The sequence below is a fragment of the Nuphar pumila genome, chromosome 14 (assembly GCF_984573655.1).
Source record: "Nuphar pumila chromosome 14, dmNupPumi1.hap1.1, whole genome shotgun sequence".
Lineage (NCBI taxonomy): Eukaryota > Viridiplantae > Streptophyta > Magnoliopsida > Nymphaeales > Nymphaeaceae > Nuphar > Nuphar pumila.
In genome coordinates this window covers 13,208,248-13,231,877 of record NC_143262.1, presented here as the reverse complement: position 1 = coordinate 13,231,877, position 23,630 = coordinate 13,208,248, and the positions used below count along the sequence as shown (strand labels likewise).

At 37.8% G+C, this 23,630-nt stretch overlaps 1 protein-coding gene across 1 annotated transcript in view; it reads right to left on the bottom strand.

Annotated features, from left to right (window-relative positions):
- The window catches only part of LOC149816422 (mitogen-activated protein kinase kinase kinase 1-like), a 28,294-nt gene extending 5,992 nt beyond the window's left edge, over positions 1 to 22,302 (bottom strand). The window contains exons 1-7 of the mRNA XM_089986704.1: positions 20,973 to 22,302; positions 16,418 to 16,496; positions 16,170 to 16,232; positions 14,674 to 14,831; positions 2,750 to 2,825; positions 2,590 to 2,649; positions 2,347 to 2,454 (exon numbers count right to left, since the gene is read on the bottom strand). Of these exons, the coding sequence (XP_089842830.1) occupies positions 2,347 to 2,454; positions 2,590 to 2,649; positions 2,750 to 2,825; positions 14,674 to 14,831; positions 16,170 to 16,232; positions 16,418 to 16,496; positions 20,973 to 21,928 (1,500 nt within the window). The 5' untranslated portion in view covers positions 21,929 to 22,302. The remainder of the gene's footprint in view (positions 1 to 2,346; positions 2,455 to 2,589; positions 2,650 to 2,749; positions 2,826 to 14,673; positions 14,832 to 16,169; positions 16,233 to 16,417; positions 16,497 to 20,972) is intronic.
- Between the last annotated feature and the right edge of the window lie 1,328 nt (positions 22,303 to 23,630).

Sequence of the window (23,630 nt, the reverse complement as noted above, 5' to 3'; positions counted from 1 at the left end):
TCAATAGTATCTTTAATAGAGGGAACATTTCCCCGATGTAGAAGAGCAAACTTGGTTGATTCAAATTCGGGTCTCAACCCATTTATAAATTGAAAAAAATGCTTTGCATTTACTTGATTTTGGCGAAGCTCAATGTCTTGTGGACAATGTCATTTTGGTTCAAGAAGAGTCAACTCTTCTCATAGTTCGGATAAGCTATCATAGTATTATCTAATACTTCTCTCCCCTTAACCATATTCCGAACCTTTTCTTGTAAGTTACATATATGAGCAATATCTTTAAGAGAATACATTCTCTTAAGATATTCCCATGCATCATTAGCATATTCAAATTTTGCGAGACTTGAACACTTCTTTATGTCGATACTAGAAATTAGCCAAGACATGATCTTGGCGTGACCCATTCTCCATTCTTTTCATTCCTTTTCATATGTGGAGATGGCCTTAGTTTTTTCCACCTCCGAAAGAGGTATTTCTCTTCCACCTTCTTCTTTAGTGAGCGTTAATTTAGGTTTCTTATCGGTTCCATCAACTAAGCCCCATAGACCCTTTCCCCAAATAAGATGTTTCATGATTAAAGCCCATGTTACATAGTTTGAATTGTTGAGTTTTATGGACTTAATGGTGACATTATCATTATCATCCATTTTACAAGCTTGGGAATCAGGGGGGAAGAAGAAAAGCAAGTGGGAAGATGAATATTTTTACCACAAAGATCGAAAATAAGTAGCCTTCCACGCCCTTCAAGGCTACACGTGCACTCCTTCAAAGAGACTTCACTTTCTTGAAGAGCACTTGCATAGCACGCTTCCCAATACACGTCCACCAACCTTGCTTTGATACCATGTAAGAAAGTGAAAAATACACTACAACAAATGTCTCTCAACAAGTTCTCATAAATACACCATAAGAACCACAAAGGTTCACAAAGAGAACTCAAGAATACACACTACCCGAAACGGGTATAAAAATATGAAAAATAAACAACTTTATTGATTTGGGATAAAATCCCAAACAAGAGTTAGTATTTACAAGGGGAATAGCCCCATATTTATAGAGAGGTAGAGAGAAGCCTTAAGGGATCTGTTGGACTCTCCAACGGCTCTAATAGAGTCGTTAGAGAGTCCAACAACTCCCTTTGGATTTACCTTTTTGACTTGGTCAAAAAGGTAAAGGCCAAATCAGTCCAATGGTGGACTGGTTTGGCTAATTCTAATTGTATTTCAACTAGAATTAATTAAACTAAAACTCCTAACTAGAAAGGAGATAAAACATTACATGTCTATGAGATTACATATGAGATATTATATGAGATTACACATTTTAACCGTATAGCTATAACAATGGGCCAATGTCTCAAGCAACATGTAAAAGCAAAATATTGAAAACAATATGTTTTAAGACAATAACTAAATAAAAAAACATAAAACAATCTCAAGCTAACGATGTAAGGGCTGCCACTTGCAAGAATTTATGAAAAGTATATGCAAGTATTAGAATGATCATAAGTATGCTGCCAGAACAACGATCATAAGTACGGCAGGCAGAGCCAGCGCGGCTAGATCTTTGATCCTGTGGGCGGTTTCTCCGTGTAAATATTTAAAAAAAAAGTACGAGAATGATCTCTTGCATGTCTTCTCAAATCTCAATCATGAAATTGATATAAAAAGTACAAAAATCATATTTAGATTAAAGAAAAAGAGATAACCTCCCATGGCAGCCTCAATGGAAGTGAGAGAAGCCTGTTGATGGTTTCAATGGAAGTAAGCTAGATCCACACATATAAGAAAGGTGTAAGAGGGGGCTGCTCAGGTCCTATTATCCGATGTCTTACCTTGTTTGAGAGGGATAGAATTATTGCCACCACCATAGATGAAACCAAGTTTGGTATTGTTTTCACTTATATAAGAAACTGGTTTCCTATATTCTTAGGGATGAGTTTCATATGCATTTATAGATAAAACCAAGTTTGGTACTGGTTTCATTTATATAAGAAACTGATTTCTTATATTCTTAGGGACCAGTTTCATAAGCATTCAAAAACGAGTTTCTTGGTGTCAAGCAATTTTTCTGTGCCTTTTGGTCAGCAAATCTTAGGGTCCAACACAAACATTTTGTCAACAACAGCAAGAGGCTTGGAGGCTTTAAGAGGAGAAACCATCCAACATGCATGGGAAGCAAGAGACACTAGTATCAGGTATGTGAGGAAGTAGAGCATGTCTTAACTCAAAAAAAAAATTTAACTAGCATAAAAACAAAGAATATCTTGACAAAATGCACAAATTTCCAGATAATAAAAAATTTGTAAAGGACAACATTTGATAGATATCCCACCGCAAATACTCACCCATTCCAAGTTTCCGTATGGAACCTGACCGGTTAGCATCTCCAAGACGGTGCAACCAAGGCTCCATATATCAGCTAAAAGACCATATGACTTTCGAGGATCCACAACCTGAAAAATGAGTCAAGAAATTAACACTAAAGTTAAATACATCTTACATGAACCAGAAGCAAAGATTTAAATGCTACAAGATGTATGAAACAACTAATTACTAAAGCTATGAAAAAAATAATAAGAAAATCGAACCTCAGGAGCCATCCAATATGGGCTTCCTTTGCAAGAGTACAGCATGTGTAATTTATCAACCTGCAAGGAATTCACATAGGTTTCTCCTCAGGACATAACACTCAGCAGCAAGAAGCTAATTACAACAAAGACTTATCTGAAAAAAAAAATCAAGGCTGACCTCCTTTGCTAATCCAAAATCTGCAAGCTTGACCATGCCATTTGAATCCACCAAAATATTAGCACATTTGATATCCCTGCAAGGCAAAAACATATACATGCTTAAGGTTCAAAGCAAGAATAGAAAAGAACAAGCTGCTTTAATGAAAGTGTGCATTATATGATTTGATCATGAACAGAGAGCTTTCATGCTTCAATAGGTTCTGGCTTTATAGCTCTATACACAAAATCTATGTTTTATGAAAAATCAGAAAATGTTCAATTCTTTCAGCCCATGCTAACAACTATTCTAAGTTTAGCATTTCAATCATTCTGCAGGCACATGCACATGTGAGAACGCTTATCGAATTCTCAAAATTAATTTAAGCACTAAACTGAATACTCAAGCAAGTCTTCAAACAGTTATTGAATCCATATATCTCGTTGTGAGTGTGTGCACACACACACATGCGAGTTGTAATCGACAGCCATACATAGGCATCAAGGCTACATGGAACTATGTTACTTGGACACAGACACGAGTGTTGGTGTCAGACATGGCGGGTCTTAAAAAACTAGATACTTGGACATGACAATATATATATAAGACATAAAAGAGAGATTTAAAGAATTATGCAAACAAAATCATAAAATATAAAATGCACATTCCTATGTCACAGGGACTCGGCTAGCAGGGTGCCGCACCCGCGTCGACGCAACTCGACGCGGGTGCGGCACCGGGTGCGGTCAACCCGACCCTGGGTGCGTTGACCGCACCCAGGGTCATTTTGGTCCATTTTTTTATTTTGCCCTATGAAATGGGTTGCGGATGGTCCATTTTTTTGGTTTTTATAAAAGGACAAAAACTAATAGTTCTTCACCCATGTAGAGTTGACTCGTTTCTTAAGTTCAGTTGGGGTTATTTGCCTTAACGAATGTGATTGGTTTTTCCACAAAAAGTAGACGAGATTTAAAAAAAATCAAGTGTTTGGCTAAGGTTTCAAACTCAAAATGATTACGTTTCATTTCTTTTGGGGAAACATGATTAAACAATTCTCAGTTATGGTTCTTTCAGATGCAGGATACAAAATCTGATAACCACCCATCTTGGCATTTCTGAAGATGGGTGCATTGTTCATCCATCTTAAGAGATGTTGAGATGAATGGTCAGCAGTAGTGCATCTGGATGCTAAGCAACAAGGCTGCTGCATAACAAATGGCCTGGACAAGACAAACCCCAAAAAGGAAGAATATGACAAGCATCCATCTAATATTCTAACCTCTTAAATCTATTACCCATCTTTAGTTCTTCGAAAAGAATGATCAAGTAGGCCCTTTTAACAGCTTGATGCGCCATTTCCCTCCATCCTTTTAATTAAAATGTGACAAAAAGCAGAAAAAACTATGAAGTGACTCCACGGTCTTTCCTTTTCTAATAACATCCACAAACCTCTGTTTTGATTGGGGGTGTCCTGTAATGAGGTTGAGAGGTGCCCTGTTTTTTTTTCATAACGAGGAACCTTGGCTGAAGCAAGGAAAACCCCGGGTGGGGGCCTCACGACCACCCTGTCTTCCGTGGCCCACCTTTAAAAGCTACTGACATACCCGTGCCCAGTTGATTATGACCCTAGAGATCCAGGGGTCCCTTGAGTGCCTGCCTATATGACACAGGCCAGCATGAAGGACGGCATTGTTGTAACCCTTGTGCCAGTTTGCCGTCAGGGGTACCCTGCCCTCGTAGGCACTCTTTAATTCTCAACGACACAGCACTCGATGATTTTGTGCACCAAAGAGAGTCGACAATGGAGAGCATAAAGTGAACTGCGCACCCAACATTCGTCTCTCTCTCAATTGAGTTCAATGTAGTGATATCGAAGTTTGAGACCCATTACATCTGCTTTTTACTATAAAAAAGCAGTAAAAATTTTGATAAGATAGAGAGCCATCTTGTCCTTCGCCTTCAGCTTATTATTGTCCTCACTAGATTAACAAGTAGAAAAAACCAGTGTTGTCAGTATGGGTGGCCTGGATCGGCCGATGCTTATTGTATCGTCAGAAAATTGATAACGATACTGACTTGAATCGATTATTTTTAATAAAATGTAAAAAAATAGCTTAAATTGATTTTTAAATATTCTTTACGACCCGTGCCGGGGGGAACCCCCGGACCCCCCTTTTATATATATATATATATTTTACATTTTACATTTTACATTTTTTGCCCCTGCCGCACCCCCGCACCCGCACCCATGTGACATAGGCACATTCCCTTCTCATTTGTAATTTTATCCTTGATAATTTACAGTTTTATGAACATGTAAGATTGTAAGTACAAAATGTCAAAACAAATCATCAAGACTAATGACCAGTGTTGTTAAAAGCGCGCCTCGCCTCGAGGCGAGGCCCTTTTCGCCTTGAGGCTCACTTAAAAAGCGCAACTGCCTCAAGGCGTACGCCTCATGCGCCTTGAGGCGTACGCCTTGAGGCGAGGCGAGCCTCAAAGTGAGGCGCGCATTAAACATCGGATGGCTCTGCCAAATTGTCGTTGCTAAAATATGTTTTTCAAATGTGGTGTTGGGAATAGAATTGCTGAATGGTGTGCAGAGGATGTTGGGGAAACCGCAACACATCTCTAGTTCAAGGATCCCAAACACAGCATTGATGGTTAATGAGATTCAGGATTTATGTTTCGTATATACTGTGAAATAAGAGCTCGCATCCTGTTTAATCGCAGTTTGGTTAGATTTTCCCTTTGTTCAATTGTATATCCACAATCTAAAAGCTTTTATGGATTTCTGTGGATCCCCACTTAAATCTTTTCCTTCTTTGAATTGTCTTGCCTATTTTTATGCAAGCCATCTGAGCCATGTTTCAAATATCTGGCCAAGACATCACTGAGATAACCATATTCCAAGTTATAATTTGTATCATAGAGATTATTAAAGTGTTTGGCTTGCAAGTAATAAGTTTTAGCGTTCAAATCTTTTTGGTTTTCTTTTTTTTTTATCTCCATCTACAGAAATAGTATCCAACAATTTACACAGCATCAAATCAGGCCGCTTCTTCCATAAACAACAGTGCAGCATTAAGAGTTTTTGAACGATCTCACTCCTAAGAGCACCCGTGTCCATTCATTGCTTCCTCCATATAGGCAAGCCAAATAGAATTGTTGGACAACACCGACAAATGAACCAGCCGGATCCTCATCATTTAGCATATCAGACAACACATCAGTCTCAGGCAGAATGATATCAAATGGGCTCTGCATTACACCAGCCACCCTGATAAAACTGGCAGCATCATGAAGGGCATAAGCAACCCGAATGCACCCGAACAGACTACGCTACCTGAAACTCTAACTGCAAAATGTCGGGAGGCTCCCAATCTGATGGAAACTCTACCTGAAACTCGTGTTGGTTGGCGCTTCATCAATAAAGCATTTCTTATTTATTTATAATTTTAGATCATTTTTATAGTTTTTTTTAAGTTTAAAAAAAATATTTTTTTGAGGCTTACGCTTTGCGCCTCGAGGCTTACGCCTCGCCTCAAATTTTGGTGGAGCGCCTCGCTACGCCTCAACGCTTTTCACAACACTGCTAATGACAGTGTCAATGCATGATGGATACTTCCCAGGTAAGTAGGGATGCACACGAGCCGAGTTCGAGCCGAGCCTGGGCTGTTTGAACTCGGCTCAATTCAAAATGACTTTGTCCAAGCTCGGCTCAAGCTCGGAGCCAAGCTTGTAAGGCATTGTCCGAACTCGACTCGGTTCCGAGCTCAATCCGAGCCTCAACAAGATCTATTAAAAAAAAGATCCCCGACTTCTCTAACGTTAACCAAGTGACCCACTGTTAAACCAAAGCACGTCTTTTGACTATTATCACTGAAACAATTGCATACATACTAAAAATTCTCGTGTAAAAAGTCGCAAAAGACGGAATTCGAACCCAACACATTCTGAAGAAAGACTAGCGCCCTACCCATTACAGTAACAATGCACATGTAAAATTATTTGCAAAGATATTATATATATTGGGTTTGCAACGAACCGAGCCTTATCCTCGGCTCGATAGCTCGTCCGAGCTTCATACACCGGTTCAAGCTCGACTCATTTACAAAGCAGATGAGCTTTAACCGAGCCCGAGCCGGCTCGGTTTGGTGTGCATCCCTAAAGGTAAGTATCTTCCACACCCTAAAATAGTGTCCAAAAAGCTGGACACTCGTATGGATACTCCTTGGACACAGCGTGTCAAAACACAATTTAAGGTGTCAAACATTCAACACATGTATCCAAATTTTTGGTCACTTCTAATTTTAAAAACGTTGTGGCAGTGCCATGTTTGGGAGTGGCAGTGTCGAGAAGTGTCCAACATCAACACTTCAGCTTAGGTGAAGTGCCAGTTTCTTGCATAAAGGACAGGGCATCCAGCTTTATGGGAACTTGTTAAACAAGTGTCAACTATTCTAGGATGTGGAAGATACTAACCTGGGAAGTATCCATCATGCATTGACACTCTCATAGTCTTGATAATATGTTTTTGACTTTTTGTACTTACAATCTTACATGTTAATAAAACTGAAAATGATCAAGGATCAAATTTCAATTGTGAAAGGAATGTGCATTTTATATTTTTATGGTTTTGTTTGCATAATTCTTTAAATCTCTCTTTTATCTCTTATATATATTTATATATTTATATATTATTGTGTCCAAGTATCTAGTTTTTTAAGACTTGCCCTGTCCAACACTTCTTCACGTATCCAACACTGACACCCGTGTCAGTGTCCAAGTAACATAGTCTAAAACAATTATATTGGTGAAAATTAGTGCATGAAACTACCACTTCATTTTAGAATTCGTGGTAAACTTGTTAACATTCATGCAGCTGTGAAAGCCAATAACTAACTAGCTAGTTATTGGCTAACTATGCATACACACATCCACACATATACATTTACATATATGTATGTATGTCTTTATATGTGTAATATCATAACAGATATAGACATACAATGAAAATATCATGAATCGGTTAAAATATATGTAATTCATATATATATATATATATATATATATGTAATACCTGATAGGGGTATTTTTGTCATTTCACAAGTACCCGATAGGGGTACTTGTTTTTCTCATTTTATTTTTCTCTTTATTTTTTGTAAAATCTATTTTTTATTTTTTGTTTTTTTGCTCACACAAAAGGGGCCCCACATGTAGTCGATGGGGCCCCCAACGGTCACATTTGTGACCGTTGGGGGCTCCCAACGACTACATGGGGAGCCCCCTAGGTGGCTCTCCTTTTAAGGCCTCTTGGCCCTCTCCCTCTCCATCTTTTGTGTATAAATAGGGGTGAACCCCTCTTGTATTTCTCACTCTTTAGAGAGCTCTCTCTCTTTCAATAAGAGACATTTATATTTTTATGTTGTGTTGTCTCTTGTGGGTTTGGATATTATCCCTTGTTGTTTGTTCATTAGTGGATGTTGTAAGTGCCTAGAGCACTCTTTGCTTTTCCGCATATTTCATTACATGGTATCAGAGCCTTGTGTATGCTCTTCTTCTTAATATAGCTAGTTGTGTAGCTATATTTTTTTCGTGTTATATTTCTCTTCCTTTTTATCCTCTTGTAAGTGATTATCATGGAAGGAGAACAAAAGATTGATCTCTCCTTCAAGCTCAATGGATCCAACTACATGATGTGGGCCGCCGCCATGGAGAACAACCTCAAAGGGAAAAAGCTTTGGGGATACGTTATGGGCACCATTCCGGAACCACAACTCCAACTAACTAAAATGGAAGGTGATCAAGAAAAAGCTCTTGAAGGAGATGCCCGCATGAAGGCCATTGAAGATCACCAATCTAAAATAGAAGATTGGAAAAGTAAGCATGCCAAGATTCTAGATTGGTTCATGAACAATGTGGAACTCAAGATTTGCGCCAACATTGCCAAATTTCGGATGGCAAATGAAGTATGGTTCTTCATGAAAGGTATGTTTACACAAAAAGACCTTGCTCGTCAATTCTTTCTTCAAGAAAAAATCCGGACTATCAAGCAAGGAGAAATGAGTGTTAGGGACTACTTTAGCACTCTTGGCCCTCTATGGGATGAGCTATCCTTACTAGAACCAAAATGAGTTTCTAGTATAGATATGGAATTAAGGAGAAAACAAATGGAAAAAGAACACTTTTTCCAATTTTTACATGGGCTTAGGCCCGAATATGAACAAGTTAGATCCTCCCTCCTACATAGATCTAAGCCTCTTCCCTTGGAAGATGCCATAGCCGAAATATGCCAAGAAGAAACCCGTCTTGGTATGATTAAAGGAAGAAATGATGTCTTGGCCGTATCAAAACCCGGCAACCATATGAAAACCTACAAACCTCCACATTTTGGAAGGCAAAATAACTATAATGGCAACTATAAAAAAGCCATTTGCCATCATTGTCAAGAACCGGGTCATATAAGACCTAATTGCCCTAAGTTGAATGAAGCACCAAAAAATAAAGTTGCTTCCGTTGAAGAAGCTACTCAAAAGAAAGAAGAAGCAATCAAAGGAACAGACTCTTTTTCTCTTGCTCAACTATCGGAGGCACTACAAACTCTACTCAAGATTCCATCAACTTCTGGTGCCGCCGTAGCTTCCTCCTCTCCTCCAGGTATGTCGTCTTGGATCCTTGACTCTGGAGCTTCCTTTCATATGACCCCCCTTGAAAATGAGCTTTCCGATTTATGTAATAATTATAAAAACTCATATGTTTCAACTGCCGATGGTACTTCTTTACAAGTAAAAAGTTTTGGAACCTTAAACTTTTCAAAAGACTTCTTTGTGCCAAACGTAAGAGTTGTACCTCAACTTAATTTAAACCTCCTCTCTGTTGCTCAAATATGTGATCATGGATGTAAAATCTCCTTCTCAACTAAGGATTGCTCTATACAGGATCTCCGGTCCGGGAAGCTGATTGGGCAAGGCCATAGAATGGGAGATCTCTATTACATGAGCAACTTGAAACTCCCCACTAACTCTTTTTGTAACTATGTCCAAGATAAAAATATTGATATTTGGCATCAAAGACTTGGACATCCAAGTTTCTCAAAAATGTACTCCTTTCCATTTAGAAAGAAATTTTGTAATGAGAAACATTTTGTTTGCAAGAATTGTATTTTTGGGAAAATGAAATCTACTCCTTTTCCAAACCGAACTTTTGTATCCAAAAGGCCTTTTGAGTTAGTCCATTCGGATGTTTGGGGTCCTTCCCCCGTCATGTCTAAAGGAGGGTACTCCTATTATGTCACTTTCATCGATGACTACACTAGGTATGTATGGATCTACTTTCTCAATTTAAAATCCGAAGTCTTTGATTTTTTCAAAAAATTCCATATGATAATTAAAAATCAATTTTCAAGTAATATCTCTACTCTTAGATCCGATTCGGGTGGAGAATATTTATCAAATGAATTTCAAAACTATTTAGAAGTAAATGGAATTTGCCATCAAAGATCGTGTCCTAGGACTCCCCAACAAAACGGCTTGGCCGAAAGAAAGCATAGACATATCATGGAAACCACTAGGACACTTCTTATTTCCAAAGAAATTCCAAAGAATTTTTGGGCCGAAGCGGCCTTAACCTCAACTTACTTAATAAATAGAATAATATCTTCATCCTTACAAAATACATCTCCATACGAAAAACTATTTGAAAGAATACCCGACTTCAATAGATTAAGAGTCTTTGGATGTAAATGTTTTGTCCTTACCCATAAACGGGACAAATTATCTCCTAAAGCTATTGAATGTGTTTTCTTGGGTTATGGAGAAAATCAAAAGGGTTTTAGATGTTTTGACTTGAAAAATAACAAGCTCTATGTATCCAAAGATGTAACATTTTTGGAAAATGAAAATGGTTTTGTGAAAACTAAAGATATTGACGAAAGTGAATATACTTTTTTATTTGATTTTCTATCTCAAGAAGATGAGACTCCTCAAGAAGAGGAAATCTCTAATGAGTCTTTGAATGACCTAGAGGAAATTCCTCTTGATAATGCTATAGATGAGAACAATAGACCAATCCAAACATATGTTAGGCGTGGTCAACAAACTCAGATAAGTGCCTTAGAAAAATACTCTCAAGGATCCAACATAGAAGAAACCTCTTTAAGGAGATCCCGTCGGATCTCCAACCCTCCTAATAGGTTTGTTTCCTATGAGTCCCTAACTCCTAGATATAGAGCATGTCTAATTGCATTACATTCATTCCATGAACCTTCACACTATAATGAGGCCAAAAATATTCCCCAATGGGTTGAAGCCATGAACTTAGAGCTTAGTGCCCTTGAAAAAACAAAAACTTGGGAAATAACTTCGCTACCCATTGGAAAGAAATCAATAGGATGTAGATGGGTCTTCAAAATTAAAACCAAGAGTGATGGTTCATTAGAACGTTATAAAGCACGGTTAGTAGCTAAAGGATATGCTCAGGAATATGGTATAGATTATGAAGAAACCTTCGCACCTATTGCTAGAATGACTAGTGTTAGGACTCTTATTGCTATTGCGTCAGTGAAGAAATGGCCTATCTATCAACTCGATGTTAAGAATGCATTTCTAAATGGCGAATTAAATGAAGAAGTTTACATGGATCCTCCACCAGGAGTATGTATTGGTAAAAATAAAATTCTTAAACTTAAAAAGACATTATATGGTTTAAAACAAGCCCCAAAGGCTTGGCATGATAGATTTAGTAATGTAATGACAAGTTTAAATTTTCGTTCATGTTATACTGACACTGCTTTGTTTGTGAAAAGTGCAGGGTCTTCAGTAGTTATTTTACTACTTTATGTTGATGATATGATCATCACTGGAAGTGATGAACAAGGCATTAATGATATTAAAAAGGTTTTAAAAGAAAATTTTGATATGTCTGACCTTGGTTTCTTAAGATATTTTTTAGGAATTGAAGTGGCGTACTCTCCTCGAGGGTACATTCTCTCTCAGATGAAACTTGCTGCTGACATCTGTTCCAAATCCGGTATCTCCGATGATAAGAAGACAGAAACCCCAGAAGTCATCAATGCAAAATTAAGGTTGGAAGATGGAACACCTCTCGAGAATCCTACTCCCTACCGGCAACTTGTTGGGTCTCTAACCTACTTATCCATCACACGGCCAGACATTGCTCATGCCGTCCACTCAGTCAGTCAGTTTCAACATGCACCTACAACCGTGCACATGAGTGCAGTCTTAAGGATTGTCAGATATATCAAAAATACCATAACTAAGAGAGTTTTTCTTTCTTCTGCCTCGTCACTTGATTTAATTGCTTATACTGATGCAGATTGGGGAGGAAATCCCAATGACCGAGTCTCAACTACCGGATTTTGTGTTTTCTTAGGTGACTCTATGATTTCGTGGAGATGCAAGAAGCAACACAAAGTATCATTGTCCTCGACAGAAGCAGAATATCGTGCTATGGCCACTACAACCATGGAACTTGTGTGGCTAAGAAGCCTCCTCAGTGATATGGGCATTGTCATCTCTACTCCTTCGAAGATGTGTTGCGACAACAAAAGCGGAATCTATATTGCAAGCAATCACACCTTCCATGAGCGTACTAAGCATATTGAGATGGACTGTCATTACGTTCGGGATGAATACCTAAGAGGAACTATAGCACTACCTTACGTCACATCAGAGTACCAGTTGGCGGACTTCTTCACTAAGGCTCTTGCCGCTCCTCGGTTTTTGTTTCTGCTTAACAAGCTTTCGATTATATCCTCGTAAAGCTTGAGGGAGGGTGTTAAAATATATGTAATTCATATATATATATATATATATATAGTTATATATATATGTAATACCCGATAGGGGTATTTTTGTCATTTCACAAGTACCCGATAGGGGTACTTGTTTTTCTCATTTTATTTTTCTCTTTATTTTTTGTAAAATCAATTTTTTTTTTGTTTTTTTGCTCACACAAAAGGGGCCCCACATGTAGTCGATGGGGCCCCCAACGGTCACATTTGTGACCGTTGGGGGCTCCCAACGACTACATGGGGAGCCCCCTAGGTGGCTCTCCTTTTAAGGCCTCTTGGCCCTCTCCCTCTCCATCTTTTGTGTATAAATAGGGGTGAACCCCTCTTGTATTTCTCACTCTTTAGAGAGCTCTCTCTCTTTCAATAAGAGACATTTATATTTTTATGTTGTGTTGTCTCTTGTGGGTTTGGGTATTATCCCTTGTTGTTTGTTCATTAGTGGATGTTGTAAGTGCCTAGAGCACTCTTTGCTTTTCCGCATATTTCATTACAGAATCATGATATGAAGCTGGGTTAATGGCCAGACTATATCTTTCTGGTATGATCTGTGGGTGTTGGACATTCTTTTATACCAATGTTTCTCTAGGCTTTGGATGTCCTTTTATGCCAATGTTTCTCCAGGCTTTTCGGATCAATCAGTGTCAAGACTAGGACAGTGGCAGAGTGGTAGAATGTTGTCAATGGCTAGGTGATCGAGGGTAGAAGAAGCCTTAAGAGGAAAGGCATTGGAAGAGAACTCAGACTTGCTGTGAGGATGCAGTTTTGCAGATGAGCTCTACTCTATTATTTGGAAGCGCCTCAAGTCTAGTAAATTTTGTCTGTTTTCATGCTACTTTGTTCTTGCTCTGGAAAACTCACCTTTCCTGGTATTACATTTTTTGGGTTCCAGGGATGTCCCCTAGAGCTGGCTTTTTGCTTGAATTTTGCAAGATAGGGTCCTTGCCCCAACAGGATCTTGGAGCTAGAGGCTTTCGTATGGTCAGTAGTTCCATTCCTGTGTCCGAAGAGGATGAGCAGCACATTTTCTGGAGTCATTCCATTTTTCAAGGAAGTTTTCAGATCGGCTTGGTTAGACATCCTTACCGCGTTGCAGATTTTCTGTCAGAGGGCTTGTTGTGGTGACAATCACAGCGACAAGAGGGCAGAAACAGCAAAATATTTGCTGTTGGTGGCTTCATGTTGCATGGTGGACAGTTTTGAAGGAAAGAGACTTGAGTTTTTGAGGGTATGGATCTGTCGCAAGGGCGATTCATCACTCTTTGTAGAAGGCTATTTGGTTGTATGCTGTTAATAAATGGGGGGCTTCTGGGTTGCATTCTGATTTACCCAGTAGCTTGTGACTACTTGTAGCTCATGGTTTTCCAATAAAATATCTGGTCTTTCTAAATGCTTAAAAAGGGTAAAAATCGTGATATTTTCAAAATACCATAATATTAGCATGACAATATCATGATATGATCATTACATTTACACAATTTTCCCTTTTTCTTATTTTTATATTTAAAAAAATGACTTTCTCATTGTTTATCTCTTCATTTTTTTTAAAAACTCCAAAACATCTTTATATTTTTGCAAAAAGAACCCATTATTTACTTAATTTGTATTACTTATTGTGCTTTATTTTTTAAATGTCAAGCTTACTCAAGATTATTAGAAAACCTATAATATCTTCAGTTGTTGCATTGTCAAAGATTTTGCCAAGACCAATATATGTGAATACGATAAAGATATGTGCATATGTATGGGAAATGTGCACATATTTGCAACATTGCGCATGATGCAACTTAAAGACAAAAATGCCATAACTATTTAGAGCAAAGATGGCATGAAAACCTTCAATATAAAAAGAAAAAGTCTAACCCCTAAAAGAACCTGACATGTGGATGTGGATATCTTAAATAATGGCATAAAAGAAGCCATGCATGGCAACGATTTTTAGTCAGATATACACACTGACTCATATAAATGGGCTTACAAAACCATCTTGAACAGCACAAACACTTCTAGTGCGAGTAAATCAAAAAAAGTGTATAACACAAATGCCAGGACACATACATGTGGAGGCAGAAAGCATCCAAGGTTTGGAAAATATTACATGCTTCACAAATTTCAAAAAATATTAGCATATCACCTGTGCAAAACACCCTTGTCATGCAAATACTTCAAGCCGTTCAGGATCTGCCTTGTGTAACCACATACTTGAGAATCTTGTAGGCGATACTTCTGATAAAGGGATGCCAAAGATTTTTGTGACACAAGCTCAAGGAATATATAAAGTTTATCACCCACCTGTACAAATCAAGCAACAAAATTTGAACATCAGTTATACACGTTCAATAAGAAGAGTCATCGAGATGTAATTAGCAATGTAAATAACGCCAATAAGATGTTATCCCTCATCCCTTTAATATCTTCAAGTTACAGATAGTATTGACAAACAAACCTTGAGTAAAAGATACCAGTGAATGGTATATGATCCAAAAAAAACATGACCATCTTTGCCAGATTTATGTGTTAAAAACAGATGTACAAAAAAAATACATTTGAAAAGAATAGCATAGTAAATGATCCAAATACCAACACTAACATATTTGCCAGCACTCATTTAGTAACTAAATCAGGATTATCCCATTTAAAGGACACTGAAACCAACCATTTAAGCGCAAACATTTGGTTTCCTTTTTCAGGATAAACATGTGTATTTATGCCATTAGCAACAGCAAACAAATTTTTATGTCCATCATTGGCATCCTAATTAACATTCCCAGTCAACAAATAAGTTGAGGCAGGCAGTTCTATGCTAGCAGACAGCGCGATTTAGAATTTTCAGTTTCATCCTGTTTACCAAATTAACTTACTCCAAGGATGCCTGTGATTCACCCAACTTATGCTGACAAAATTTAGCACTAATTAGATTTTTCTTATTTTTCTCTAATTCCTTTTATTTTTTAGTCACTTATAACCCTGAAATTTTGGTTACAAGTCCTTCTCATAGTATTTGGTTTTCTTAATGTTAACTAATTCCCTAATCTTTGTCTCTCCCAGCCAATAAGAGCACTACCACTTTTCCACTTTTCCACTTATAGCGAATCATCGGGTATTTACCACATACTTTTGTGCTAGTGCCCTCAAAATCAACCTCTTAGTAGCACAACAATGACAAACAAGTGGTGGATCAGGAATAGTCAGAATGCCAACTAGGCACCTAGTCAGGCTTGGTGCAGGCCTACTGCCTAGACTAGGCCTCCTAGTCGGTTAACTCTTGTTCAAATCTTATACATATATGTAGGCACTGACTATGTTTTTAAATCACAATTACGTGATTTTTTTCAAATTTTTTTAGCTTTTGTGTTTATTTATGAAAAATAACAATTTTTACAGTGTATTACAATATGTTACATTCATTCATAATCAACTTGTTGATTATTTCATATTGAACATATGTTTATTATTAATTTCAGCAACTTATTATAAATTTTCTCTTTTTCTTAACTTTGCTTTTTGAGTTCCAGCTAGTCCCCTCCCAGGCGCCAACTAGCACTTTTGACTCTAGACTATGAATATTCAAAATAAAATAAAATAAAACATGAAACAACTGGATTTAATGACAGGCAGCTAAGATTCTACCTTGTCAGTTCCAAGATACTGAACGATGTTCTCGTGTTCAAACTGACTTAGCAGAGCAATTTCCTGAAAAGGAGCAAGTGGCAAACAATGATCAGAGGCATAACTTTGCCTTTCAACTGTAAAGCATATAGAGTACATACTCAAGTAACACATAGCTTTTAGTAGCCTGAGATCATCTTGATTCACATAATACCAAGTTCAATGGAAAAAAATTAAAGAGTCAGATACAAGTTTCTGCAATGACTTACATGTTCAAGTTGACTAGGTTGGTAAATGCCTCCCTGACCAATCAAAGAGACTTCCTTTGCCGCAAAGAAAAATCCATCACTGAGAAAACACAAAATTTCAATGATCATAAAGAGTGTTGAACAACATAAATAGGAAATGAAAATATCACATCTAATGCAAAATAAGTCTGTTGGCTCCAGTAAGATCCTTGTCAAAGAAGGATGTCCATCAAACAGCAGTTTAACCAAGATAACTCTAACAGCTGTCAGCAAATCAAGCTCCGGTATGCAAATTCATGCAGATATCCAATGCTTGTAATAAGTTCATGAAACTTTGTCTCTTGCTTTGATGCATAAGTCTTCAAGTACCAAGCAATAAAGCAGCACTCAATCATATAAATTTCTTCTAACCAACAAATTTCTCGCTTCACAAGCAGGAAAGCGGAAATAGGGAAAGGTGAGGGTGGAGCAACCATACAAACATTACATGATAAGATCATCAGGCCATTTTTCTATGACAATCTTCGATATCACATATCAAATTTTTCTTCTTTTTTATTGCAGCACATTTTATTTTCTTGAAGGCTAAAAAAGAACTACAAACATATTTCATTGACAAACAGAAGGCAACATGATGAGATGGCAAGGAAGTTGTCTTCGGACTAATAGATTGGGCCCATAGTAGCTCGTAGTCCTTTCTAGCTTCGCTCATGCTTCACCAGTTATTGAAAGACTCCAAAATATGATCAACAAATATAAGAAACTGACCGGCTGGCATTGGACCATAAGGTTCAGAATAATTTTAGGATATGCTTCACTAGAAATACAATACAGTTCAAATTCAGATGGGAGATGATTATTTGTTTTCCTTTTAAAATAGGAAAGCTGAACAGAGAAATGATGACCCACAAAATTCACAAAGGTTTCATGATCATGATATTTTTATATATGGTACTAAAGCACTTGGAAGACAACATAAGGTTAAAATCTTGCATTAAAATAAATAGAAATTAGACTTAGTGGTTACTATAAGATTTTTTAAGCATGTGATCCTAAAACATTGCTACTATTTTTTTTAGAGGATATAAAGGATTTTTCTTTTGGGAGTAAGAAAAAGGTGACAGGCAGTCACCCAAAAGCAAGAAGATACATTTCAAAAGGGAAAAAAAAGACAAGGTTAGTCACTTATAGAAAAGGTGTCAATCCAGGATAGATCACAATTTGAACACTTCTTGATAGAGAAGTCCAGAATATCCCTTTTGATTGCACAATCAATTGTGAATGGATTAGACATTCCATTGAAAATCTTGTTGTTTTTTTCTAACTATATGAACTGCCAAGAAAACATTGTCATTAATTGATAATTAGATCAAACCTTTATTTTGATTTTTTTTTTCAGAAGATATAAAATTCACTAAGCAGTAAATAAGGGACAAGGAGTCACCGCATTAGTTGCCTTTATTTGGTTATTTACTATGTTTCATCATTCTCTATATTGTTTGTGGAGTATTTTTTCAACCACTATATTGTTGTCAATTGTCAATAGTACATGATAAATAAATAAATAAAAAATTCTAATAGCAAATAACTCCCTTTATTCTTTCTTGAATGTCTATAATGCTGCCATGATATGTCACAACTTTGAGTGGCATTATGAAGTATAGATAAACAGATCTTTTTATTGTTCCCTTGTTCTTTCTAGAATGCCTAAAATTGCTATTATGATGCTTCGTAACTATGAGCAACACCATGAACATAGTTACAGATATCTCCAAGATTTTTAAGCAGTGTTATACTTTTATTGGTGAAAATACAAGTCAATTTTTCTAAGACTACAAAACTTCAGCAAGATTTGAGAATCTGACATGAAGGTTCCACGTTATGATACGTTTTTTTCAAAGTTCGATGACATCTTGAATTCTAATAGACAGAAGATTTCTCAATTTCATTTTACATAGTTCTTTCAATACCAACGGGATTGTATTCCGACGATATGATTACTCTAGAATCTCACAAAATGATTCCAGTACAAAGAATATCAAAAGAAGAACAAATTTTAACTATCATATGAAGTATTGGAGATTGTTATGAAATATGAACTGTGTGAGAAATCAACCTTTACCTGCAAGAAACCTGCAAATATACTGCTATGGATGCAGAAAAATAAGAAACCATTAAGAAAGGAACAAGAAGAGAATGCGAAAGGAGGGAGTTAATTTCAACCTTGGATGAGAGGAGTTCCACATGACTCCTGTTTTGGGACATCTATTATCCTTACAATCCAGCCTCTTGATTACCTCTAGGGGTATTTTACCATATACCCCCGCTCTACGTAATAAATTACATTTAGACCAAATATGTGTAAACAGTACAGATTTACATGGAAATTGCAGAAATGTCATTGGTGTCAACAGTCTTTTATCTCTCACACTATGAAGTCCAAGGTAATGACTACAAACACAATACAACAAAGATATAGAAGAAAACAATGTAATCCTGATCTGACATTAGCAATTACCTCAGTTACTCTATTTGATTCTAAATTTCTAATAAAACCTAATATGATTTTATCGTATAGATATTTTATTTTTGTACTACCTTTTAAACAAGAGGCTTCATGTTACAAATATCAAAAACAACACATGACATATATTTTTGTTATCCTTTCTTGAACAAAGCAAAAAAGTAGAACTTTCCTAGAAAGCTATGTCATAAGGACATGAGCACGTACGTGGAGTCACTATGGATTCGAGACACAAAAATGTATTTTTTTCCAAAACTAGAACATGATGATACGATTTTCTTAAATTGATAAAAAATATTTTTAAATTTTAAATTTATATAAAAATGTAGTTATTATCGAACATATTATTAAAATAGTGTAGGTTGTGCCATGTTGTGTCACGTAGCATGCCTGTGTGTCATGTCATGACACCTTGATAGCTAAAAAGTAAACCTCCCAATATATTTTTGTTATAACAATCCAAGCTAAATGTTTATTTCTATGGTTGGTGTGAGACTTTGGAAGTCTTTTCACATTTATTTGTGGTTTTTTACTTTCACTACCTAATGCATATCAGGTGCCTTATTAAGGGATCACAATCCTGTCCTACCTTTTGTTTAATTTCTAGTCTTCTATATTTGCTGAGTTCAGGCCTGTATGCGAGATGTAAGATAAACCCAAGCAAAGGCCTTGTTTCAGATATATTTCTAGTTCTTGTTTACAAACAAAAAACAGAAGAACTCTTTGTAAATGTTTATGAAGAGAAAAAAATTTATGGTTATTTGGATCTGGAACCATTTACAGCCCTACATCATCATCAAAGACACACTTGATCACACCACTACTCTTTAGATTGGGTCTCCCCCTCTTCTCTCAAGTCCACAAAGGTATCGTCTTAGAGATGATCACGATCCTACAGAGGTGATTGGAATCAAGGGTGTCACTGATGCTATTGTTGATCAGAAGGACGTGGCCCTGTCCCTCTGCCTCAATACTTGATTATTGTAATGTTAGCCAAAGATATTAAAAAGCACCCTCTGATTTAGTCCCATGATTCTCCCACAAAAATCTAGATTCTTGTTTGGCCTCAACAAAGAAAGAGGGATGGTTGCTGAAAATCACCGGACGAAGAAGAAGAAGAAGAAGAAGATGATGCTGATGGAGCTAGGGTTAGACCTGTGGTGGTATGGGAGCACAGGATTCCTGGTGTCTCATGGGGGCAGCTATAGGTTGGTTGATGGGCGAACATGACAGGAGAGGGGAGGATCATCCCAAAACAAATAGAAATAGAAAATAAAAATAGCCTCCGCTCTATTTTTAAAGAAGGGTTATTTTTTATTTCTCTAAACTTTAAATAAATCAATAATCCAAACAAAAAATGTTTTAACTAATGATAAACAGAAAACTGTAGTTTATAAATACGTCCAAGCACTACCTAATGCCCGTGGCAACCTAAGTCTTTAAACTTAAAAGAGAGACAAAGGTATGGCTGATATGCTTGAGGAGAAATCTGTCAGATAAAGAAAGAAAAATATTTTCCTTCCATTCGTAGAACTGTTCTTAGTAAAGCCTTGATAAGCTGGTAACAAGCTCAAGAACACATATACGTAATCATGGCAGAAGAAAGATGACCTGGTATCTGCCAACAAAGAACACCTATCCTTTAACAAAACCTCATAGCTATGCTCAAACATTTCTTTGATCAGCCTCACATTGTTGAAGTGAAAGCAACGAAGAAGATATTCAATCACACACTAGAGTAGGTGAATGTGGTGGGTTTGGGAAGACAAAATTTCTTATTGTCCAAAATTAACAAGTAAACTACTATGCTAAGAAGATAAGTTTGGCACTACCTAAGCAAACCATGAATTCAGGATACTAACAATATACAGATATTAGTCTTCAATTATCCTAAAAAACGAATACCATGGTTCATAAACTCTACACATCGGTTCCAAAACAACTAATTCTCATAACTCTCAGTGCCAATCAATATCATAAAGAAGAAATCACCCACAATTGAAGCAATGAATCACCTCCATGCCGAGCAAAGATCAGGAAAACCATTTTTACCTGCTGATCCCTTCGTACACCGTCCCGAACGATCCGCTTCCAAGAATCTCGCCCCGCTGCCATGACTTGATCTCGCGCCTGGGCCTCCCAACCGGAGACACATATGTGGACCCCGTAGTCGTGGTAGAGGAATCGTCGTCGTTCGAAGTTGTGAACGAGCAGCAAGCCGAGAGGTCGTTGCCAAGGGTTACCGCTTCTTCCCTTTCTTCAGCCGCCGGCTCCTGCTCATCCACCTCTTCCTCCGCTTCGCCCTCGCTCTCAGACGACTCAAGGGCGCGAGCCTTCCCTTGATCGCCCTCCTCGGGGCCCAACGCCCTGAGGATATCCCACGTAGAGAAGCCCTCATCTCTCACAGTCAACGACATCGAGGGCGGAGGCGCAAGCACGGGGGGCGGCCGGACGCCCTTGATCCCGTTCCCGGCCGCACTCTCGGCCGGGACCGGAGAAACCCGAGCCTCGTTCGCCAAAATCAGCCTTGCCCCTTCTCCGTCCGAAACCCTAGCTGCCGCCTCCCGGGAGGGGGACTCCAATCCGCTCGCCGCAGCCGGTAGCGGACCGCTCCTCGGTGGCGAAACGTCTCTCACCCGAAGGCGCGTACGCGGGAGCAGATCCGACGACGACCGCACCTTCCTCGCCTCCCACGCCGCCACGGGGATGCCGAAATCCTCTGGGCAGCTGATCCCGAGCTTCTCGTAGATTTCCCCGAACTCTCCGTCGACGACGCGGAAGCTGGTGACGCCCTGCTGGTCGGAAGGGGACAGCTCGAGAGAGCGGGTGCGGTGGGCGGAGGAAGAGGAGCCAGGGGAGGGGTCGTAGTGGATGTTCTTGGAGGCGTTCTGGCGGTCGAGGCGGGGCCTCAGCCCTCGCCGGCTCTTGGAGTCCGCCGCCATCGAGGGCGACTCGTCCTCGTTCTTGCTCCTCCTATCCCGTCCTCCTCCAAATAGTCGCGAAATCATGTGGGCATTGTTCCATCAACTGCTCACTCAATACCAACACCAAAAGGGCAGAGAGCCGGATAAAAGGATGAAAGAAAGCTCAAGCAAAAAGAACAACATAATCACAGAAAGAAGAGTCGATTGAACTTTGAAGAGAACAAATGAAAAGGTTCAGTTTGATTGATGATTGGCAGAAAGAGAGCAATGGATGGTGGAAAGGAAAAGAGTAGGAAGGGAGGTGCGCGTGTGGGTTGACTGGAGGGAGACGAGTCCCTGCGTTCAACGAACGTCCAAACCCTTCTCTCTCTCTCTCTCTCTCTCTCTCTCTCTCTCTCTCTCTCTCTCTCTCTCTCTCCTTCTTCCTCTTCTTCTTCTTCTTTTCCGTTGACTGACCTACGAAACACCGCGGCAGTGAGGTGATGATTTTATGGAACGTTCCGTTAATTCAGATTTTTAGATATAATAAATAAAGGGTTAATCTAATGGGGTTTAATTCAATATTATAAAATAATTAAAATACGACTACATTTTATAAATTCATGACTATTTTTTGAGCGTTACATCAAACACTTTTTTTCAAAAAAGTATCTTGTGCATTAAGCACCTGATCACCCTCCTTCAAGTCTTGGGTACAGGTCAGGTGTGGCACTCAAGACCTGATGGAGGGTGATGGGGGTGATTAATGCACAAATTTTTGTGCAATCGTGTTTCACTTGATCTGAACTTTAAAAAGTAACAATATAATTTTAAAAATATTTTAATCATATTAATATGATTAAATTCATTTAATGTTAAACCCAACAAATTTAATGTTAGATTAACCCATCTATAAATAAATTCTAGTAATCCTGTTGAAGTTGGATTAGTGGCATTATTTTAATTTTAATTTAATTTTATTTTATTTTGGGTTTGCTTCCATGCCATATAGACTGGTGAAGACATGTCCATCTAGAACAACCATTGTAGGCTGAATCTTAATTTGAATATTGTGCAGCAAGTTTATATTAGACAATGCTGTCAATATCCTTGTGAATCGGCAAATAAATTGGTACTAAATCAATTTGATTTGGCTTATATTCGAATTATTTTTGAAATAGTTTTCAATATTTTGTGACCTAATTCATTTGTTGGTTAAAAACTGGCTTGTTCTCAATGCGGTTCGGTTCAAAAACTAATTGGTGGATCCCCTAAATCATTTTGAAAATCGATTCAGCCTTCATACCCTCTGACAAATATTGGTTTTAGAATCTGGATCGAAAGTATGCATGATGCAGCCATGTTGAATCGAGATGTAAATGGCACATGATATTACTGGATCTTCTGATCAAGAAAGTAAAGATTTCAAAACGAGGGTTCTACTTGTGGGGAAAAAAAAAACAAATGGATCGGGTTTGGTGCATATTGGAACGTGTTTTCTTAGAAAATGCCAACTCGGGTATGAACTTGGAAAAAGTTTCATTATGCTAGTATGAATTTGATTACAATGTATCTTATTTTAATATTCATGTTATAAAATAATATTAAAATTCTAAATGTCATTTGATAACATTAAGATAAAATGGTCAACAAAAGTATTAAATAATATTTTATTTACAGAAAAAAATGTCAAGTGAGTGAATAAATATTATATATATATATATGTAATATTTGAAATTATTTTAATCATAAAAGTATTAAACTTATGAGTGACAATATGAAGCTTTGGGAGAGAGCAGCTTTTGAG